The 18426-nt window shown below is 46.0% G+C and overlaps 1 protein-coding gene across 1 annotated transcript; it reads left to right on the top strand.

Annotated features, from left to right (window-relative positions):
• Nucleotides 1-5973: 5973 nt before the first annotated feature.
• LOC130128923 (peroxisome proliferator-activated receptor gamma-like) lies at nt 5974-17537 on the top strand. The gene is given in 6 exon segments (XM_056298704.1): nt 5974-6026; nt 15885-15955; nt 15958-16026; nt 16029-16136; nt 17247-17344; nt 17346-17537. Coding segments are annotated over 6 exon segments (591 nt in total).
• The last annotated feature ends 889 nt before the right edge of the window (nt 17538-18426 follow it).

The following is an 18426-nucleotide window of genomic DNA, read 5'->3' as shown; positions in this document are numbered from 1 at the left end:
TGGAATAGCCTTCATTTCTAAGAACAAGAATAGACTGTCGAGTTTCAGATGAAAGTTCTCTTTTTCTGGCCATTTTGAGCGTTTAATTGACCCCACAAATGTGATGCTCCAGAAACTCAATCTGCTCAAAGAAGTGCCCATCCAACCAATCCAACTTGTGGGAGCTGCTTCTGGAAGCGTGGGGTGCAATTTCTCCAGATTACCTCAACAAATTAACAGCTAGAATGCCAAAGGTCTGCAATGCTGTAATTGCTGCAAATGGAGGATTCTTTGACGAAAGCAAAGTTTGATGTAAAAAAAATCTTATTTCAAATACAAATCATTATTTCTAACCTTGTCAATGTCTTGACTCTATTTTCTATTCATTTCACAACATATGGTGGTGAATAAGTGTGACTTTTCATGGAAAACACGAAATTGTTTGGGTGATCCCAAACTTTTGAACGGTAGTGTATGTGTTCTTGTAGGTTTTTGATATGTGTTTTTGTCTTGTGTTGCACTGCTGTGGGCTGGGGGAAACAATATTTCGTGAAATGACAAATAAATGTTCCTGATTCCTGATTATTTGCTTATGAAAATAACCATTAGCATACTCAGGAGGTAACAGGTCTTTGATCGGTCTTAGTAAATATTAAATAACACTTTTTTGTTACTATGCTAATATAATGAGTTTTGAATAATTGCTAACTAAGGCAAGGTGAGGATGCCGTTTTTTAAGCACAAGGACTCCTTGTATTGAAACAGTTTTTGCAAGATACTGACACCAGCTTGGCCTTTGCATTTGTTCCAGTGCAGGTATCATTATATTACAGTCATTTATCTGATGCTTTTATCCAAAGCGACTTACAATAAGTGCATTTAACGTAGGAAATCAGGAGAACTACTAGTCATCTGAGGTCATAAGTGCATCTTCTCTCTAAACAAGAATCTAAGAGCAAAACCAGTGCTTAAGTAAAAGAGCGAGAAAGAGATTTTTTTTTTAAATGAGTGAATACAATAAGTGCTAAGAACAAGTAACAGGGTAGTAGTTCTTGGAGAGGCGAGTTTTCAACCTGCGCCGAAAGATGGGCAGCGACTCGGCTGTCCTGACATCAGTGGGGAGTTCATTCCACCACTGTGGGGCCAGGACAGAAAAGAGCCGTGACCGGGTCAATCGGCAGCAAGGGCCTCTGGGCGACGAGGCAACCAGGCGTGTCGAGGCAGCAGAGCAAAGTGGTCGAGCGGGGGTGTAGGGCTTGACCATGGCCTGGGGATAGGAAGGAGCTGTTCCTTTCACTGCCCTGGAGGTTAGCACCAGAGTCTTAAACTGGATGCAAGCAGCTACTGGGAGCCAGTGTAGGGACAGGAGAAGGGGAGTTGTGTGGGAGAACTTAAGGCGGTTGAACACCAGACGAGCTGCAGCTTTCTGAACAAGCTCCAGAGGTCTGATGGCCGATGCCAGGGTGCCAGCAAGGAGGGGGTTGCCGTAGTCCAGCTGGGAGATGACCAGAGCCTGGATGAGCACCTGTGCCATCTCGTCGGTGAGGAATGGGCGAATCCTCCTGATGTTATAGCGGAGAAATCTGCAAGGACTGAGCAACCGATGCAACGTTTGCAGCAAATGACAGTTGGTCGTCCAGGATCACACCCAGATTCCTCGCAGTCCGAGTTGGTGTCACCACGGTGTTGTCAATGGTGATGGCCAGGTCTCGGCACCCTTCAAAATGTAAATATTAACCTTTTCTCATTGTGACCAGAGCTCATAAAAGTAAAACTCAAATAAATGTGTTGTTAATGTGGATGATTAATCCAAAATGTCTTATTAATAAAATATTCAAGTGGGCCTTAAGTGTTTTCAGTGGTTTACTGTGTAGACGTGGGCGGGATCATTTTCACCGGAGTGCTTCTGTATCCCAGAAACTAACACAGAAAACATCTTATTTTGAAGAAATTGAAAAACTTTGATTTCCACTAAGGCCACTGCCTTGCATTATGTTCCTCGCCAAGTATAATGCATGACTTGTTGAAAAAAAAAGATAAAGCAGTCTGGTTTGCAAGTAATATCAGTACAATTTACGGTTAAAAAGTAAAAGAAAAATCATGTCTGGTTTTTATCAACAAGTAGCAGTAGATCATTTTCAACTGCTGATTGGAAAATTCTATTGATCATCGTTTTGTGTGACACACCTATCCTTTGCAGAAATGGTAGACACTCAGAGTTGCGCATTGGAAATGAGTTTTGGGGTGAACCAGTATGACCTAGCAGAAATGGACATTAGAGGACTCTTTTTCAATCCGACATCACCATCTGCTGTTGAGAACCTGTGCCACCATCGTGACAGCTCACATCTGCAGCTCAGCCATAGTGGTCACAAAGACAAGTCAATTTATTTGTATGGCCCGTTATCACAAATTACAAATTTGCTTCAGTGGGATTTACAGCAATACAACATCCTGACCTTAGACCCTCCTATCGAATAAGGAACAACTCCCTAAAAAAACAAAACCCTTTAACAGAGGGAAAAAAAATAGGTAGAAACTTCAGGGAGAGCGACAGAGGAGGGATCTCTCTCCACAGACAGACAGACGTGCAATGGATGTGTGTACAGGATAAAACACACTTCACTGAATACATCATTGAAAGAGGATAATACCATTATAATGAAATTATAACATATATGAAAAATATGATGAGGAGGATGCTAAGCAGTGTCCAGATGCCACCAGACCAACCTAGGACCTGAGCCACGCGACAACCATCACCATGTAGACCTGACATGCACACAGGGGAGACTCACATCACACCATTCACAGACATGGGAGAAGAGACAGGAGAAGACATTAGTCACACATCGGAAAGAGAAGGGTATAACATTGAAACAGGATAACAAAATTATATGGATTTATAAGACATATAAAGAATGTGATGAGAAAGATGCCAAGCAGCATCCAGGTGGTGACCACCATCACCATGGAGACCTGGGAGGAGGATAGACTACACATGCACACAGGGGAGACTCAAATGACACCATTCAAATACACGGGAGAAGAGAAAAGAGAAAACATCATTCAAAGAGTTTGAAAAGACATGAGAGAAAAGAGAACAGTTGCAATAGTCAATAATCTATATTCTATAAGCTCGTTGATAGAACAGTGCTTGATAAATTCATTGAGACAGAAACTGACCCACCATGAAGTACAGGTTGTGAAGTACTTAATTTAAAGGCAACTATTTGTAGGTTAAGGCAAAAAGATGAGTGTTCAGTTTGGATTTAAAGGACTCAACAGACCGATTTTCTGACGGCAGCAGGCAGGTTACTCTACAAGCATGGGGCGTATGATGGGGCAAGCCCATTTAGGATTTTATAAGTCAGCAGAAGCACCTTGAAATCTGATCTAACATGGATAGGAAGCCAATGACGGGAGGCAAGAATTGGCGTAATATGGTCAAATGTTCTAGTTTTAGTGAGGATTCTAGCTGCAGCATTCTGAACCATCTGAAGACTTTTAGTACTAGCATGTGGCAGATCTGAAAACAGAACATTACAGTAATCAAGTCTGGATGAAACAAATGCATTTATTAGAGTCTGCATCAGCCATGGACAGGAAAGACCACATTTTAGCTATGTTATATAAGCAAAAAAGGCTGTCTGTGATTTTTTTTTTAAGGTGTGTATCAAAGGAAAGGCTGGGATCAAACCTAACACCAAGATTTTTGGCTGCCACATTTTGTGAAATCACAGAGTTGTTGAGCGTTACTTTGACTTGATCAAATTGGTGTCTGTGTCCAGCAAAGCCAATGACCAGCATCTCAGTTTGATCCGAATTTAAAAGCAGGAAATGTAGTGACCTCCAATTTTTCACAGCAGCCAAGCAAGCCTCAAATGAGTTATCCGAGTTCAATTTGTCATGGTTGTTTTTCTGTTCCTGCCCCTGCTTTGCTCAGCTGTCCCCATTACCTGATTGGCTTGCCAGGTCTGATCCTGCCCCTGCTTGGCTCTCCTGTCCCCCATTTCCCTGATTGGCTCCCCATGTATATATATTCCCCCCTGGTTGCCCCGGCTCATTGTCAGGTTATAAGTGAAACTTTACCCTTGTTAGGTCATGTTGGCCTGGTGTTTCATTCCCTCCCTGGGTTTTTGTACCTATCATCAGTAAATACCTTTGTTTCATTAAAGCCTTGCTTTATCCCAGCCTGTCTCCGCTATCTGCATTTGGGTCCTGTTCCTGCTCTCCCCATGACAGTATCGTGACACAATCATCAGCCCTTACAGGCACATAGCAGCGTTTCTCTCACGCTTAATCAATATTAATAAACATAACCCCAGATTTCTCTTTGACACTGCATTTAAATTTACTAAAAAGCAGCCGTCTATTAGCTGAGCAGCCGTCTATTAGCTGCTCACCATTCATGGCCCATGAGTTTCTAGATTTTTTTCTGCAATAAGGTTGATGAGATCTTAAACAAAATGAGTTCAATTCCAGCTACTCCTGCAGATCCTGTCTTACCGAATTCATATCTATACAATGAGTTACTGATAGTCCCTGTTATTAAAGCTTTTGAGACGATCTCTCTTGATACTTTGACTAAGTTCATTTCAGCTTCTTAACCAACTATTTGCCTACTTGATCTCTTACCAGCAAAACTTTTTCAATGCTTCTGGCCTTTTCTGGGACCTACAATGCTAGACATCGTTAATTCATCACTTACTACCGGCATTGTTCCCGGCAGTTTTAAGACAGCTGTGGTTAAACCTCTACTTAAAAAACTGCACCTCCATCCAGGGTCTCTTAATAACTATTGACCAGTGTCTAATCTTCCATTCTTTTCTAAAGTACTAGAGAGAGTTGTGTATCAACAACTTTCGACCCATATAGAAGAAAATTATTTATATGAACCTTTTCAATCGACTTTCAGGGCCTGTCACTCCACTGAAACTGCTCTGACCAGAGTGGTGAATGATCTTTTACTAGCTATGGACTCTGATTCCACTTCTGTGCTTCTGCTACTGGACCTCAGTGTAGCCTCTAACACCACTGATCACTGTATAATATTAGACAGATTAAATTGTAATTTTGGTGTCTCGCATGTGGGTTTAACCAGATACACAAACACATAACGATACAACAAACATGAATACAGGACATACCTTCACATATCTTGTGGAGATTGTCTCCCTTGCATGGACAGTTAGCATGTCCACACGGGCTGTTGGAAGTAGATGACGTCATTATGGACCGCAAATTATAGAACAATGTGAGAAGATGACACACTTCGGGAAAGATACAATGCCACTTTTTTAACAGAAAATTTGAAAACAAAGTGAGAGTGAGTACAGTAAGGTACAGTTGAAGAGAGTAGCGTTGAGATGAGTGGGGATTTGGTGCTGGAAAAAGTGCTGAAAGTGACCAACCTGCTTTGGACATGTATTTCGTTGTCAGAGACGGGAGAGGTAGCTGTTCACCTGCTCAACCTCTTCACCAGCTGTTGTGCCCGCTCCCTCCTGATTGCTGCCACTCCATTTAAGCTGTTAAAGGAGACAATGCATGTAGTCAGGAAGCTGGATTGATCAAAAGTACCAGTGGCCCTGCCTTTTATCACAAAACACCCGGAGAACCCTGCCCCTGCCTCTGACAATGGACTGAACACTGATATTAGCAGCAGTGCATGAAAATTGACAAGGAATCTTGAGCTGAATCTCAATATCGTTTCTTTATAAAACAATACATTATAAATTGGAAAAAATGAAAATATACCTCACACTTTGTGGCATGAGCCCTGGTATGCATGATGCTGAGGAATGGCCTCATCTGCAAGAGCCCCGGAGTGGTGGAAGGGCAGCCACTACCTTTTAGAGGTACGGCCAGTACTTGCAGGTGACATCCATGGCAAAGAATTCGACAATTGCTGTGGCCTGAATTTCTCTCTGGAGATACAGAGGGTAGGCGAAAATTTCACCCCCGGTTCATATTTAGGCCTTTCAAGAGGTAGCCATGGTGACACACGGCTACCTCAACACCCTCCTCATCGAGTTTACTGGCCCTCCGTGAGGTTGCCCTGGCTGCTGCCCGCTGCGAAGCACCGCATGTTGCTTTGCCTTGCGTCTGTGAGAACAGTGCATTAACAGAAACATTTGAAACACAGGTACTACAGCATCATTAACATTCCTTTCACTGAATACCCATTGGTATCAGGAGTAGCTGAATAGCCCACTAGTATGTGGTGAGTACATACAGTAACAACATGATTAATGTATACTTGGCTAGTGTAAGACTTACGCTTTTCACTGCAGCCCTAACGGTGTCAACAAAAGCTGACACCTCACTGTCCTTGGCAAGAAACAGCCCTTCAAAAAATGCAGTGTTTTCGAAGCTAATGGAAAAAAAAACCCATAACATCAGTAAACCATTCCCGTTGTCCAAGACCAAATTCAACAAAAAGACGACAACCAAAAGACACATCCGGTAAAGCTTCCAGTTTCCATCAGCTGCTACAGCCACCATTTCTGGGGTACAGGCAGGGGCAGGTGAACGGGGTCGCACAGCAGAGCTGGTTCCTCCTCAAACGAACAATAGCTGAACTCCAGGAAGCTCCGCTGAAGCATATCCCCATTGATTTGCCCTGACTGAAGTGTACATAATTATGAACATATGGGTATTGTCTATTTAAGAATATAATAATAATTAGGAAGACATTTGTATTACACTTACTCTTCCAGCACGCCGAGTGCGATGTTTCAGCAACTTTGCAAAAGCTTGGCTGGAAAAGCCAGGTGAAATGACCTTCAGGTCTTGGAATGAGTGGAGGAGGTCAGTAGTGTACAGGGTCTGGGAATGTGAAGAGGCTGGCCAGTAGCCACTCTTGATTAGATCTTTTAAGATCTGGGGTCCAGCGTTGCAGGCAGATATTGCACACATGAACAGGCACGTGCAAGTCGAACCGTCCTGGTGATAAATTTTAACAATTTAAACAATGACATGTCTTTATGCTAACACATATGAAGTATAAAAGGGCAACTCTTTACCGTTTATGGTGATAAGGATGACTTCTCTGCCTGGAGACATAGTGATGTCGGCAACTTCACAGGAGCATAGCTGTGGTGCGCGCACTGTGGGTAAAATGGAAGCTGACAGAAAATAAAATAGAAACATGTTATTTGCATAACAGACAGAATAGAAACATGTATATTTTAACGTCATACACTCTCACAGAAATAACTACCAATCAAAATTTGAGAACATAAGATAACGCCTTAATAGTGAGTGAGTAAAAAACGTAGAATATGTACCTTGCTTGTGTGGGATGTAGTGTCCAGTTTCCCCTTTAGTATAGCATGTGGATGGTGGGAAGGCCTTGAGGAAGCCATCCACCATGCTGTCGCTGTTGTGGAGCGGCCATCTTTTATGGTGCAACACATCACAGGCCTCACACAACCACTCCTCGGGAAGGCAGTCTCTGCTCCTATGCAAAGAAAAACAGATAATTATTTCATAAGCAAATAAGACGTGCCATATATTTTCAACTTTGCATTTGGTTGGAATAATTGGAGTAAGATTGAGCCATATCCTTTTGTTAGGACATGTCCTTCCGTATTTATTCAGCCTATGATAAAAGTGTGTAAACTAAACTATTTACACAAACTGACAGAGAGCTGCAGACATCTGACTCCAACCTTATAACAGCAGCCTGATGGCAGATAGAGCCCAACTCCTGGCCAACAGCCTCAGTTGCCAGTAGATATTGCAGGTGGTCTGGCCAAGCTTCCTTCCACTGTTCTTGGGCTATCAGCTGACGCAAGGACCAAGACGAGGAGCTTTGCAGAGGCACAGCAGGCACATCAGTATGGAATGACCCAGAAGTCATTGACAGCCTCTCCATGTTTCAGTCTATGAAGGAAACGCAAAAGCATGTTGAATATGTTAAAGGTGCAATAGAGAACTTGTAATCTCTATTTCCATTTGAGTGCTCAAAAGCCATAAAGGGTTGTTGAAAATCGAACAATACCATGCCTGTTTATGAATAATTACGTCTGATCAGTTGCAAATTACAAAACATCAAAACTAAGGATTACTTGGATCAACAGGGTGAATGACAAAAATGTTATCTGTAGATGCAATATTACAGACCAAGTGAAACATGTCTATGGTGCAATGAACGAATGGTGGCAGGGCGCTTTACTGAGATATAACCCCAAATAGTATAGCGCCCTATACCATGGCCAACTGATACGCTGTGTGGCATCTTAAAGATTTCAGCATGATGTGATCTATGTGTACAATCTTACCAAATTCTACTTGAGCAAACGCTCTTGGCTGGGAATTCCCTGCAGCAGTCGTGGCCTGGGAGTCCTCTGTACCAGGGCATGTGACTGTTAAACAAGACATGCAAGAATAGAAAGAGATTAGAAGAACCCTAACATGTTTTGAAGGTTAAGGCAAAATAGCAACAATCTATTCACATGTTCATTACACTACAAATGACAACGCTCAACAAGAGCTTGACAACACTGTTAGTCCCATCCTTGGCGTTGACTGGCTAATCATTAGAACCCGCAGGGTTTCCCACACATAGTAAATACTTTGCAGGCCGCCCAAGTATATTCATGACTGCCAACATATCAAAAAGTATCAAATCTAGCAATAGCAGAGTCTGATCGTACCCCACCCCTGCTACCACCACAAGTATATTTCAATCATGTGGGAAACACTGATCCTGTGATAATTTTGTAGTCAGAGAAGCAGTGACATGAATGATTAGTTACATAGTAAATCAATGAGACTTAATGAATTTCAAATTTGTTTAGGAGTTACCAGCAGTTGAGGCTCGATGTTGTCATGTCTTCCTGAATGACAAAATACAGCCCATCCATCTATTTTATTTTATTTCCTCCAAAACAGACTTACTGTTTTCAGTTAAAAAATGACTAATAAAACTTTTTTTTCCACCGGAAAACTATAGCCGGAAAACGTAATCGGGAACCAGGAACTAAAACGAATTAGACGTTCGTTATATAGATACGATATTTTCGTATATAGTTACCAAATGAAATCTATTTTTATTAAATTCGTAAGTATGTAACGAAAACGTGGGACACTGGGTTGGGTATCGAGAGGCAACCGCACGAACCGCCGCAGCCGGGACGCGAACCCGTGTTTCCCGCACCGCGGGAGACATCGCCAATCGCTCGACTAAAGGGTCCGACCCGTTAGCCAATGGATAACGTGTGTTTTCATTCGTGTACGTTACAGTATATTAATTATAAATATCCTATGTGTTTAATAGATACATATTAATTATTAATATCCTCATCCTCACAATTTGAGGATACTCATCCTCATAATTCATGCTGTTGGCATTTATCCATGGTAAATCTTGCAGGCATCGCAAAAAATATGCCATTGTGGTGACCCACATCTATATATCGAGAGACATTCACCTAAGAGGACGGTGTACCTTTAAGGGAAGAGGCGAGGGGTCAGATAATGCACTTCCGCCTCCGGTTCACAGTCAGTTCAGTGTCGTTGTCAGATGTATGACATGCTAAATTGGAGCTAGTAAACTACCTCGACTACGTCTACTCTCACGTCCCCTGTCTCGTTTTCTAACTCCACATTGGTGACCCCGACGTGATCGAACTACTAATACAAGTATGTCTGACAACGAAGACGCCGGGAATAATGCTGCCGCGGTACCCGCTCCCGACGCCGGTGCTAACAACATGGCTATTGCTAACGCTAGCATTTACGCCGCTACTGTGAAGCTACCCGCCTTTTGGCAGCATAATCCACGGCCGTGGTTTCAACATGTGGAAGCCCAGTTCCAACTGAGAGGGATAACGCAGGATGCAACGCAGTACTTCCACGTAGTGGCGGCGTTAGACGCATCGACAACGGCGCGAGCAATGACGCTGTTGGAAGCTCCGCCAGCTGCTGGCAAGTACGATGCTATAAAGACATTCCTCCTGAAACTATTTGAACTGTCGGAGCTGGAGAAGGCAGACCGTTTACTGTCCCCGAATGGCCTCGGCGACGGCAAACCGTCTGAGTTAATGGAAAAAATGCTGTCTGTGCTGGGATCGGCTGATCCGGCCTTTCTTTTCACACACATTTTTCTGAGGCAGCTCCCCGCACCTGTACGCACAGCACTGGCCAGTTCTCCTCTCGCCGCCTCCAAGGACTACCGTTCTCTGGCTGCTGAAGCAGACAGGGTTTTCCTGGCCAACCGGCAACAGTTTGTGCATGCCCTGCTACCCCACCAGACCGCCCCACCACCACCTGTGTACGACTATATGGACACCGCGGCTGCGGTGACAGCCCGCCGCCAACCTGACGACGGGCTCTGTTATTACCATGCCAGGTTTGGGGCAAAAGCAAAACGGTGTCGCAAACCCTGCAATTACAGGGTTCAGGGAAACGCCAAGGCCGGCGCTCGTTAACGGCTATGGGCGCCGGCCGTGACTGCAAGCTGCTGTTCATCAGAGACTCCTTGTCGGGCCGACGGCTGCTGGTTGACTCTGGCGCTCAACGCAGCATACTACCAGCACAAGCTGTGGACACGATGACCGACAGTCACGGCCCCCAGATGGACGCCGCCAACGGCACGTCCATTCGGACGTACGGTATCAGACATGTGGACGTGTGTTTTGTCGGCCGACGTTTCGGCTGGGACTTTGTGATGGCTGCTGTATCCACTCCGCTCCTAGGTGCGGATTTCCTCTGTGCTTTCAACCTGCTGGTGGATGTTAAAAACTGTCGCGTGATTGATGCCGTCTCTTTTGCGTCATACCCCTGCACGCTTGGGGGGCTGGAGCGCTGTGCCTCGCTAACACACTCTCCACCGGGGATCCATACCAACGCCTGCTCACCAATTTCCCCGAGCTCACCACACCCACCTTCTCCTCGGCGGTGGCCAAGCACGGCGTGGCACATCATATCACCACAGTGGGCCCCCCAGTTTACGCCCGGGCCCGATGCCTCGACTCGGCCAAGCTCGCAATAGCCAGGGAGGAGTTTTCGACTATGGAGCGCCTCGGCATTGTCCGCCGTTCTGACAGCCCGTGGGCTTCCCCTCTTCACATGGTTACTAAGGCCGACGGGGGTTGGCGCCCGTGCGGGGACTACCGTCGCCTAAACAATGCCACGACCCCTGACCGGTACCCCATACCACACATACAAGATTTCTCTACCCACCTGGCGGGCGCTGCCATCTATTCCAAAATCGACTTAGTGCGGGGGTATCACCAAGTGCCGGTCCTCCCACTGGATGTCCCAAAAACGGCTGTCATCACACCCTTTGGGCTCTTTGAGTTTTTACGTATGCCTTTCGGCCTTAAAGGGGCGGCGCAGACGTTTCAGCGCCTTATGGATTCTGTGCTCCGCGACATGCCATTTTTGTTTGTGTACTTAGACGACATCCTCGTGGCCAGCGCGTCGGCGGAGGAACACATGACACACCTCAGACAGCTGTTCGACAGGCTCAGCGAACACGGCCTCATCATCAACCCAGCTAAGTGTCAGTTCGGGGAGTCGTCCATCACCTTCCTCGGGCACCACATCACTCCACAGGGGGCCGTTCCCCTCCCTGCCAGGGTTGAGGCTGTCACCATGTTCCCCCGCCCCCGCACTGTACAGTCGCTGCAGGAATTCCTGAGCATGGTGATCTTTTATAACCGTTTCCTGCCCCGTGCCGCCCACATCATGCGTCCCCTGTATGAGGCCCTGCGGGGTAAGAAGTCTAAGGACGAGCTGGACTGGTCTTCGGGGATGGACGAGGCTTTTGTGGCCACCAAGACCGCACTGGCCAACGCTGCGCTGCTAGCTCACCCGTCGCCTGCCGCCTCCATAGCCCTTACAACGGATGCCTCCGACTACGCCATGGGGGCCGTGTGTGAGCAGTGGGTGGGGTGGGGGGGGCTGGCAGCCGTTGGCGTTCTTCAGTAAACAACTCCGTGAGAGCGAGCGCAAATACAGCACCTTTGATAGGGAACTACTGGGTCTCTTCCTCGCAACCAGACACTTTAGGTTCCTATTGGAGGGCCGACAGTTCACCGCTTTCGTGGACCACAAACCGCTGACGTTCTGTATGGCCAAAACCTCAGAACCGTGGTCTGGGCGTCAGCAGCGCCATCTCGCGGCGGTTTCCGAGTTTACCACGGACATACAACACGTGTCGGGCAAGGATAACTTCGTCGCCGACTGCCTTTCACGGGCGGTTGTTAACGCCGTTCACTTGGGACTCGACTACGCCGCTATGGCAGCGGACCAAGCCAAGGACGCGACCGTTCAAGACTACCAGTCGACCCCTACGGCGCTACGGCTGGAGGACGTGACGTTCGACACGGCCAACACCACCCTCCTCTGTGACATCTCCACCAGTCAACCGCGCCCCCTGGTGCCTACTTCCTCGCGGCGCCGAGTTTTCGACACTGTCCACGGCCTTTCCCACCCGGGAGTGAAGGCCTCGACCAAGCTGGTGAGCGTCAAGTTCGTTTGGCCTGGGCTCCGTAAGGATGTTAGAGCCTGGGCCGGCTTGTGTGTGGCGTGCCAACGCGCCAAGGTGCACCGCCATACCAAGGCCCCTTTGGCGCCGTTTGTGGTTCCAGAGAGGCGGTTTGACCACGTCAATGTTGACCTGGTGGGTCCCCTGCCCCCCTCCCGTGGTTATACGTTCCTCCTCACTATTGTGGACAGGGCCACCAGGTGGCCAGAGGCTATTCCCTTGTCCTCCACGACGGCAGCCGAGGTAGCATGGGCGTTCATCGGCTGCTGGGTGGCCCGTTTCGGCACGCCTGGTGACATCACGAGCGACCGGGGCTCCCAGTTTACCTCGGAGCTCTGGACGGCGGTCGCTGAGCACCTGGGGGTGAAGATCCACCGCACTACGGCGTACAACCCGCAGAGCAACGGACTTTGTGAGAGGTTCCATCGTGACATGAAAACCGCTCTGCGGGCAAGCCTCACTGGCTGCGACTGGATCGACCGGCTCCCGTGGGTCATGCTCGGCCTGCGTTCAGCCCCAAAGGAAGACCTCCAGACCTCCTCCGCTGAGCTGGTGTATGGCCAGCCCCTGCGGGTTCCGGGGGAGTTTCTTCCGGATGCTACGGCTCCCTGGTCGGCCGCCTCTCACCTCAGTGCGTCCCGGAGCGCTGCCGGTGCCTTCGCTCCCGTTCCAATGTCTCAACACTGCCTCCCCCGGTCCTACGTCCCCAAGGATCTGCCATCGGCGAGGTACATCTTCATTAGGCACGACAGCCATCGGTCCCCGCTGCAGCCCCCATACGACGGGCCCTTCCGTGTCCTGGAGGCAGGGGATAGAAACTTTGTGGTGGACATGGGGGGCAGGCCGGAGCGGGTCGCTATAGACCGTCTCAAGCCCGCTCACTTGGACATTGGGGAGCCAATGCAATTGGCCCTACCCCCGCGGCGGGGGCACCCTCCTAGGTCGGCCCCGGCACCTGCCTCTGTTCCTGCTTCGGCCTCGCCTATGACCCGTTAGCCAAGGGATAACGTGTGTTTTCATTCATGTACGTTACAGTATATTAATTATAAATATCCTATGTGTTTAATAGATACATATTAATTATTAATATCCTCATCCTCACAATTTGAGGATACTCATCCTCATAATTCATGCTGTTGGCATTTATCCATGGTAAATCTTGCAGGCATCGCAAAAAATATGCCATTGTGGTGACCCACATCTATATATCGAGAGACATTCACCTAAGAGGACGGTGTACCTTTAAGGGAAGAGGCGAGGGGTCAGATAATGCACTTCCGCTTCCGGTTCACAGTCAGTTCAGTGTCGTTGTCAGATGTATGACATGCTAAGTTGGAGCTAGTAAACTACCTCGACTACGTCTACTCTCACGTCTCCTGTCTCGTTGTTTTCTAACTCCACACCATTGTCAATAGCACACACCAACAAACAGGAAACTGGTATGAACGCGGCAGTAGAAACCGGAAGTCAGTGGACTACAGTTATGCACAGAGCCGATTCCACCAGCCATCCCCCCTACTCCCACTCCAATGCCACCCTTCAGCCTCCAGGAGGATGAGGTGAGAGCAACATTCAAGAAGCTGAACATTAGGAAAGCAGCAGGACCAGACAGCATCAGTCCTGCTTTGTTGAGCCACTATGCCACACAATTGGCCCCAATATTTTCCACCATATTTAACACCTCTCTAAGCTAATGTACAGTCCCACAGTGCTTCAAACGCTCTACCATCATTCCTGTGCCAAAGTCCTCAAAGATCACCTGCCTCAATGACTTCAGACCAGTTGCCCTAACATCTCTAGCCATGAAAGCATTTGAGCATATCATTCTGTCGTACTTGAAATCTTGCACCTCCCCAATGATGGACCCATATCAATTTGCCTATCAAGCCAACTGGTCTGTTGAGAATGCAGTTAGCATAGCCCTGCAACATGCCCTACAACACCTGGAATCACCAAACACCTACACACACATCCTGTTCATAGACTTTAGTTCCGCCTTTAACTCCATTAACCCACTCAAACTCTTTACCATACTCTTAATATGAACAATGACCCAGCCATATGCCACTGGATTCAGAGCTTCCTGTGGAACAGGCCACAGAGGGTGAAAGTTAATAACTTAATCTCACACCCTCTTACCCTCAGCACAGGTGCTCCTCAGGGTTGTGTTCTCTCCCCCTGGCTCTTCTCACTTTACACCATCCACTTTACATCCATGGGTAGTTCTGTGAAAATAATAAAATATGCAGATGACACAACCATTGTAGGCCTCATCTCCCAAAAATGATGAAACCCAGTGCTTCACTGAAGTAGACTGAGCTGTCACTTGGTGCGCAAACAACAACCTTCTGCTTAATACAGCCAAAACCCAAGAACTCATTATTGACTTCCGATGCATGCCAAATCCCAAAACACCCTTACAAATAAATGGAGACCCCGTCACCACCACCAACTCTTTTAAATTCCTTGGTACATACATCAACAATAACCTGAAGTGGAAAATTAACACTGAACACATCATTGCAAAAGCTCAACAACAACTTTACTTTCTTAGGCAGCTTAAAAATACCAGATCAAACATCAACTTATCGTTCCATTTTACTCAGCCATTGTCGAGTCCATCATGCCATCTTTAATTACAGTATGATACGGCAGTACAGACAGTCAAACACGGAAAAAACTGCAGCGGTTTGCCAACAAGGCTTCCAAAATCATAGGCAACCCACTCCCCTCAGTTGAATCTCTACATACCCACCGGACTGTAAAGCGAGCAAAGAAGATCATCTCCGACCCCTCACATCCTGCTCATCACCTCTTCCAGCTCCTTCCCTCAGGGAGGCGCTACATGTCACTGTCCACTAAGACTAAACACTTCACAACGTTTTTTCCCCTAGCTATCAGGACTCTGAATTCCTCCCTATAGTCCCCTCCTCACACACCATTGGCATGCACACTGCCATTCACCTAATTGTTGTGTGTGATATGTTTGTTTCTGCTATTATGTAGTTGTATTGTTCGTGATAATATGTGGAGTGTCTGCTGTTGTCCATGTATGTATTGTGCTGCAGAGTTTATGTGTACCGAAAACAAATTCCACCAGCCTTGGTCGTGTGGCTAATAAAACAATCTAATCTAATCTAATCTAATATTCACTCCTCTGATATATCTCTTTGCTTTCAGCCATTTGTTCTCCATGACATGGAGACTCTCACAGTTGGTCAGTATTTCATAAACAGTGGGCATCTACCATCAGGCCTACCAGACCAATACATATCTGACCCGCCCCATTCCTCAACCTTTGCCTCGGCCCACCAGGAGCACACTGGGGAGCTGGAGCTCTTCTTCAGTGAGATACAAACCTGGGCTACTGAGTTTATGCGGAGGATCCCAGCTAAAAGCATCCCAGGCTGGATCGGGTGACCCTCCTGAAATACGGTGTCATGGAGGTCATGGTCATTATGACGGCATCATTCCAGAATAAGACAGTGGACTGTTTGCATACAGACAGATCTTCATGACCCTTGAGTTCCTGCAGCCTCTTTGGAAGCCTTCTCTGACATGAAGGAACCCAGGTTTGACTTTGCTGCTAAGTTTAGCAGGCTGGAGCTGGAGGACAAGGACATGGATCACTTTTTGGCAGTCATCCTGCTCAATGGAGGTCATTTTCTTTTCTTTTTTGTTTTATTTATATTATTTACAGGTTTTGCTATTGTAGAAACATCAGCAGCTGCCATATTCATTAAAATTCTTGGTAACACTTTAGTATGGGGAACATATTCTAAGTAAAAAAACTTAATTACTAGTGAATTAGTAATGATCAAGATGTCACTTTAGTATGGGGAACATATTCTAAGTAACAAAAACTTAATTTAGAGTAATTTAACACTATGAACACTTGTAGTTTTGTGTTTTGTTATGTAAGAACAGACCATATTCATTAAGTGTTAGTAAGGGAGAATAACTGTTCTTGTGGTACTACCACCTTATAAAGTCCATACTAAGCAAAGCATATTGAGATGGTACTACTAATAAGCAATAATTCTGAGGTTATAGAGGGAAAACTCATAGTTAATGGCTTACTGGTTGTATAATAAGGCCATGCAGAATAAGGCATTAATGAGTATGTAATAATGACCAATTAAAAGCCAATATGTTGCTAATTTGCATGCTAATAAGCACCTAATTAATGGTGACTATGTTCCCCATACTAAAGTGTTACCAAATTCTTGATTTTATTTTGGTTTCATATCCAGCCCCAAGGGCGCAAAAAAAAATCATCTATATATTGCATTGCTATTTTTCATTATCAAACATACACTTTAATTTTTTTCTGTATATCATATAAGGCGTCATACAAAGTATAGACAGAAAAAGCACACATACGGTTAGATTTTTCTCAAAAATATCTCATTAATCTAGCCTTTCAGAATTGCCTAACCAAAATAAATGAGGAGAAATTGAAAATCCTTCCACACATAACACAAACGTAATGCATGGATTAAGTAATACATTAAGTATCCATATCATGACATATAATAATTGCCAATTAATATCAGTTAATATCCATCCATCCATCCATTATCCAAACTGCTTATCCTTACTCAGGGTCGCGGGGAGTCTGGAGCCTATCCCAGCAGTCACTGGGCGGCAGGTGGGGAGACACCCTGAACAGGCCATCAGTCCATCACAGAAAGAAAATACTCGTGGTGATGCTCAATAAGAGATGGTTCAGCCAAATGGTTCTGACATCTGCGCTTTCGATCTGCAGATCAGCCTGGCTGGGTCAACGTGAATGCCGTCGAGGAACTGCAGGAGGTGGTGTTACAGGCCCTGGAGCTTCTGCTCCACACCTTCCACCCAAACTCCCCTCCAGCTGTTTGCAAAGCTGCTGCAGAAAGTCACCGACCTGTGCCCCCTTGTGTCAAATCACATCAGTCTCATCCACCTGCTGAAGAAGACTGAGCAAGACATATGCCTGCATCCCCTACTGAAAGAAATTATAAGGGACTTTAACTACAAAAAGAAATCACTGAACATTGAATCTAAAGCCACTGATTAGTCTTAAGACTAGAACTTAGACTTATAACACAGTTGGCGGCAGTGTATTCAAGTTCTCTCATTTCACATGACAATGCCTATGGAAGAATATGGCCAACCATGCTCTGTCCATTTTAGAGGGGTTTGTTTATGTGATAAATGAAATAAAGGCAACAGCATCGCCGAGCTAAACACTAAGTCTATCCATAAAGTTGTTGCCATCTGGTGGCCATCATGAAGCACCATGCAAAAAAGTCATTTTAGTTATGCAACCCCCCACTCAAACATAACACTTGCTTAGCTGTTTATGCTTCCACATACTACTGCTGTCATGTTATGATTACATATTATTACTCTTTTATTCACAAAAAGATTCAGAATGTAACCATAAAATACTATTCACTGTGTAAGAGTGGAACTTCTGGCACATTTGACTGGGCCAAGCTCTGATGGGAGAGGCAGTTATCTGTCCTATCTGAGATTTTGTGGTTGATAGCAGTGCTCCTGTTCCAGTTTTGTGTGTAAGTTCCCCCTACAGCACACGCACGCACGCGCACACACACACACACACACACACACACACACACACACTCACACACCTGTCACCATAAAAACTGCCATGATTGGCTCCATCTCTCATGGAAACCTGTTATCGCTTCTCGACCAGCGTTTGCATGCATGTACATATTCAGCTTGACACAGGGGTGGGCAATCTTATCCAGAAAGGGCCGGTGTGGGTGCAGTTACACACCTGTGGTCTCCTAATCAAGTTCCTCAGCAAAGACTCTACTGGTTTGATTAGTGGGATCAGGTGTGTAACTGCTTGGTTGGAACAAAAACCTGCACCCACACTGGCCCGTTGTGGATAAAATTGCCCACCCCTGATAGAGGATGCTGAGTGTTTATTGTCT

The sequence above is a fragment of the Lampris incognitus genome, chromosome 2, assembly GCF_029633865.1.
Source record: "Lampris incognitus isolate fLamInc1 chromosome 2, fLamInc1.hap2, whole genome shotgun sequence".
Taxonomy (NCBI): Eukaryota; Metazoa; Chordata; class Actinopteri; order Lampriformes; family Lampridae; genus Lampris; species Lampris incognitus.
The sequence above is the reverse complement of the archived record's forward strand: the minus strand, read 5'-3'. Positions and strand labels throughout refer to the sequence as shown.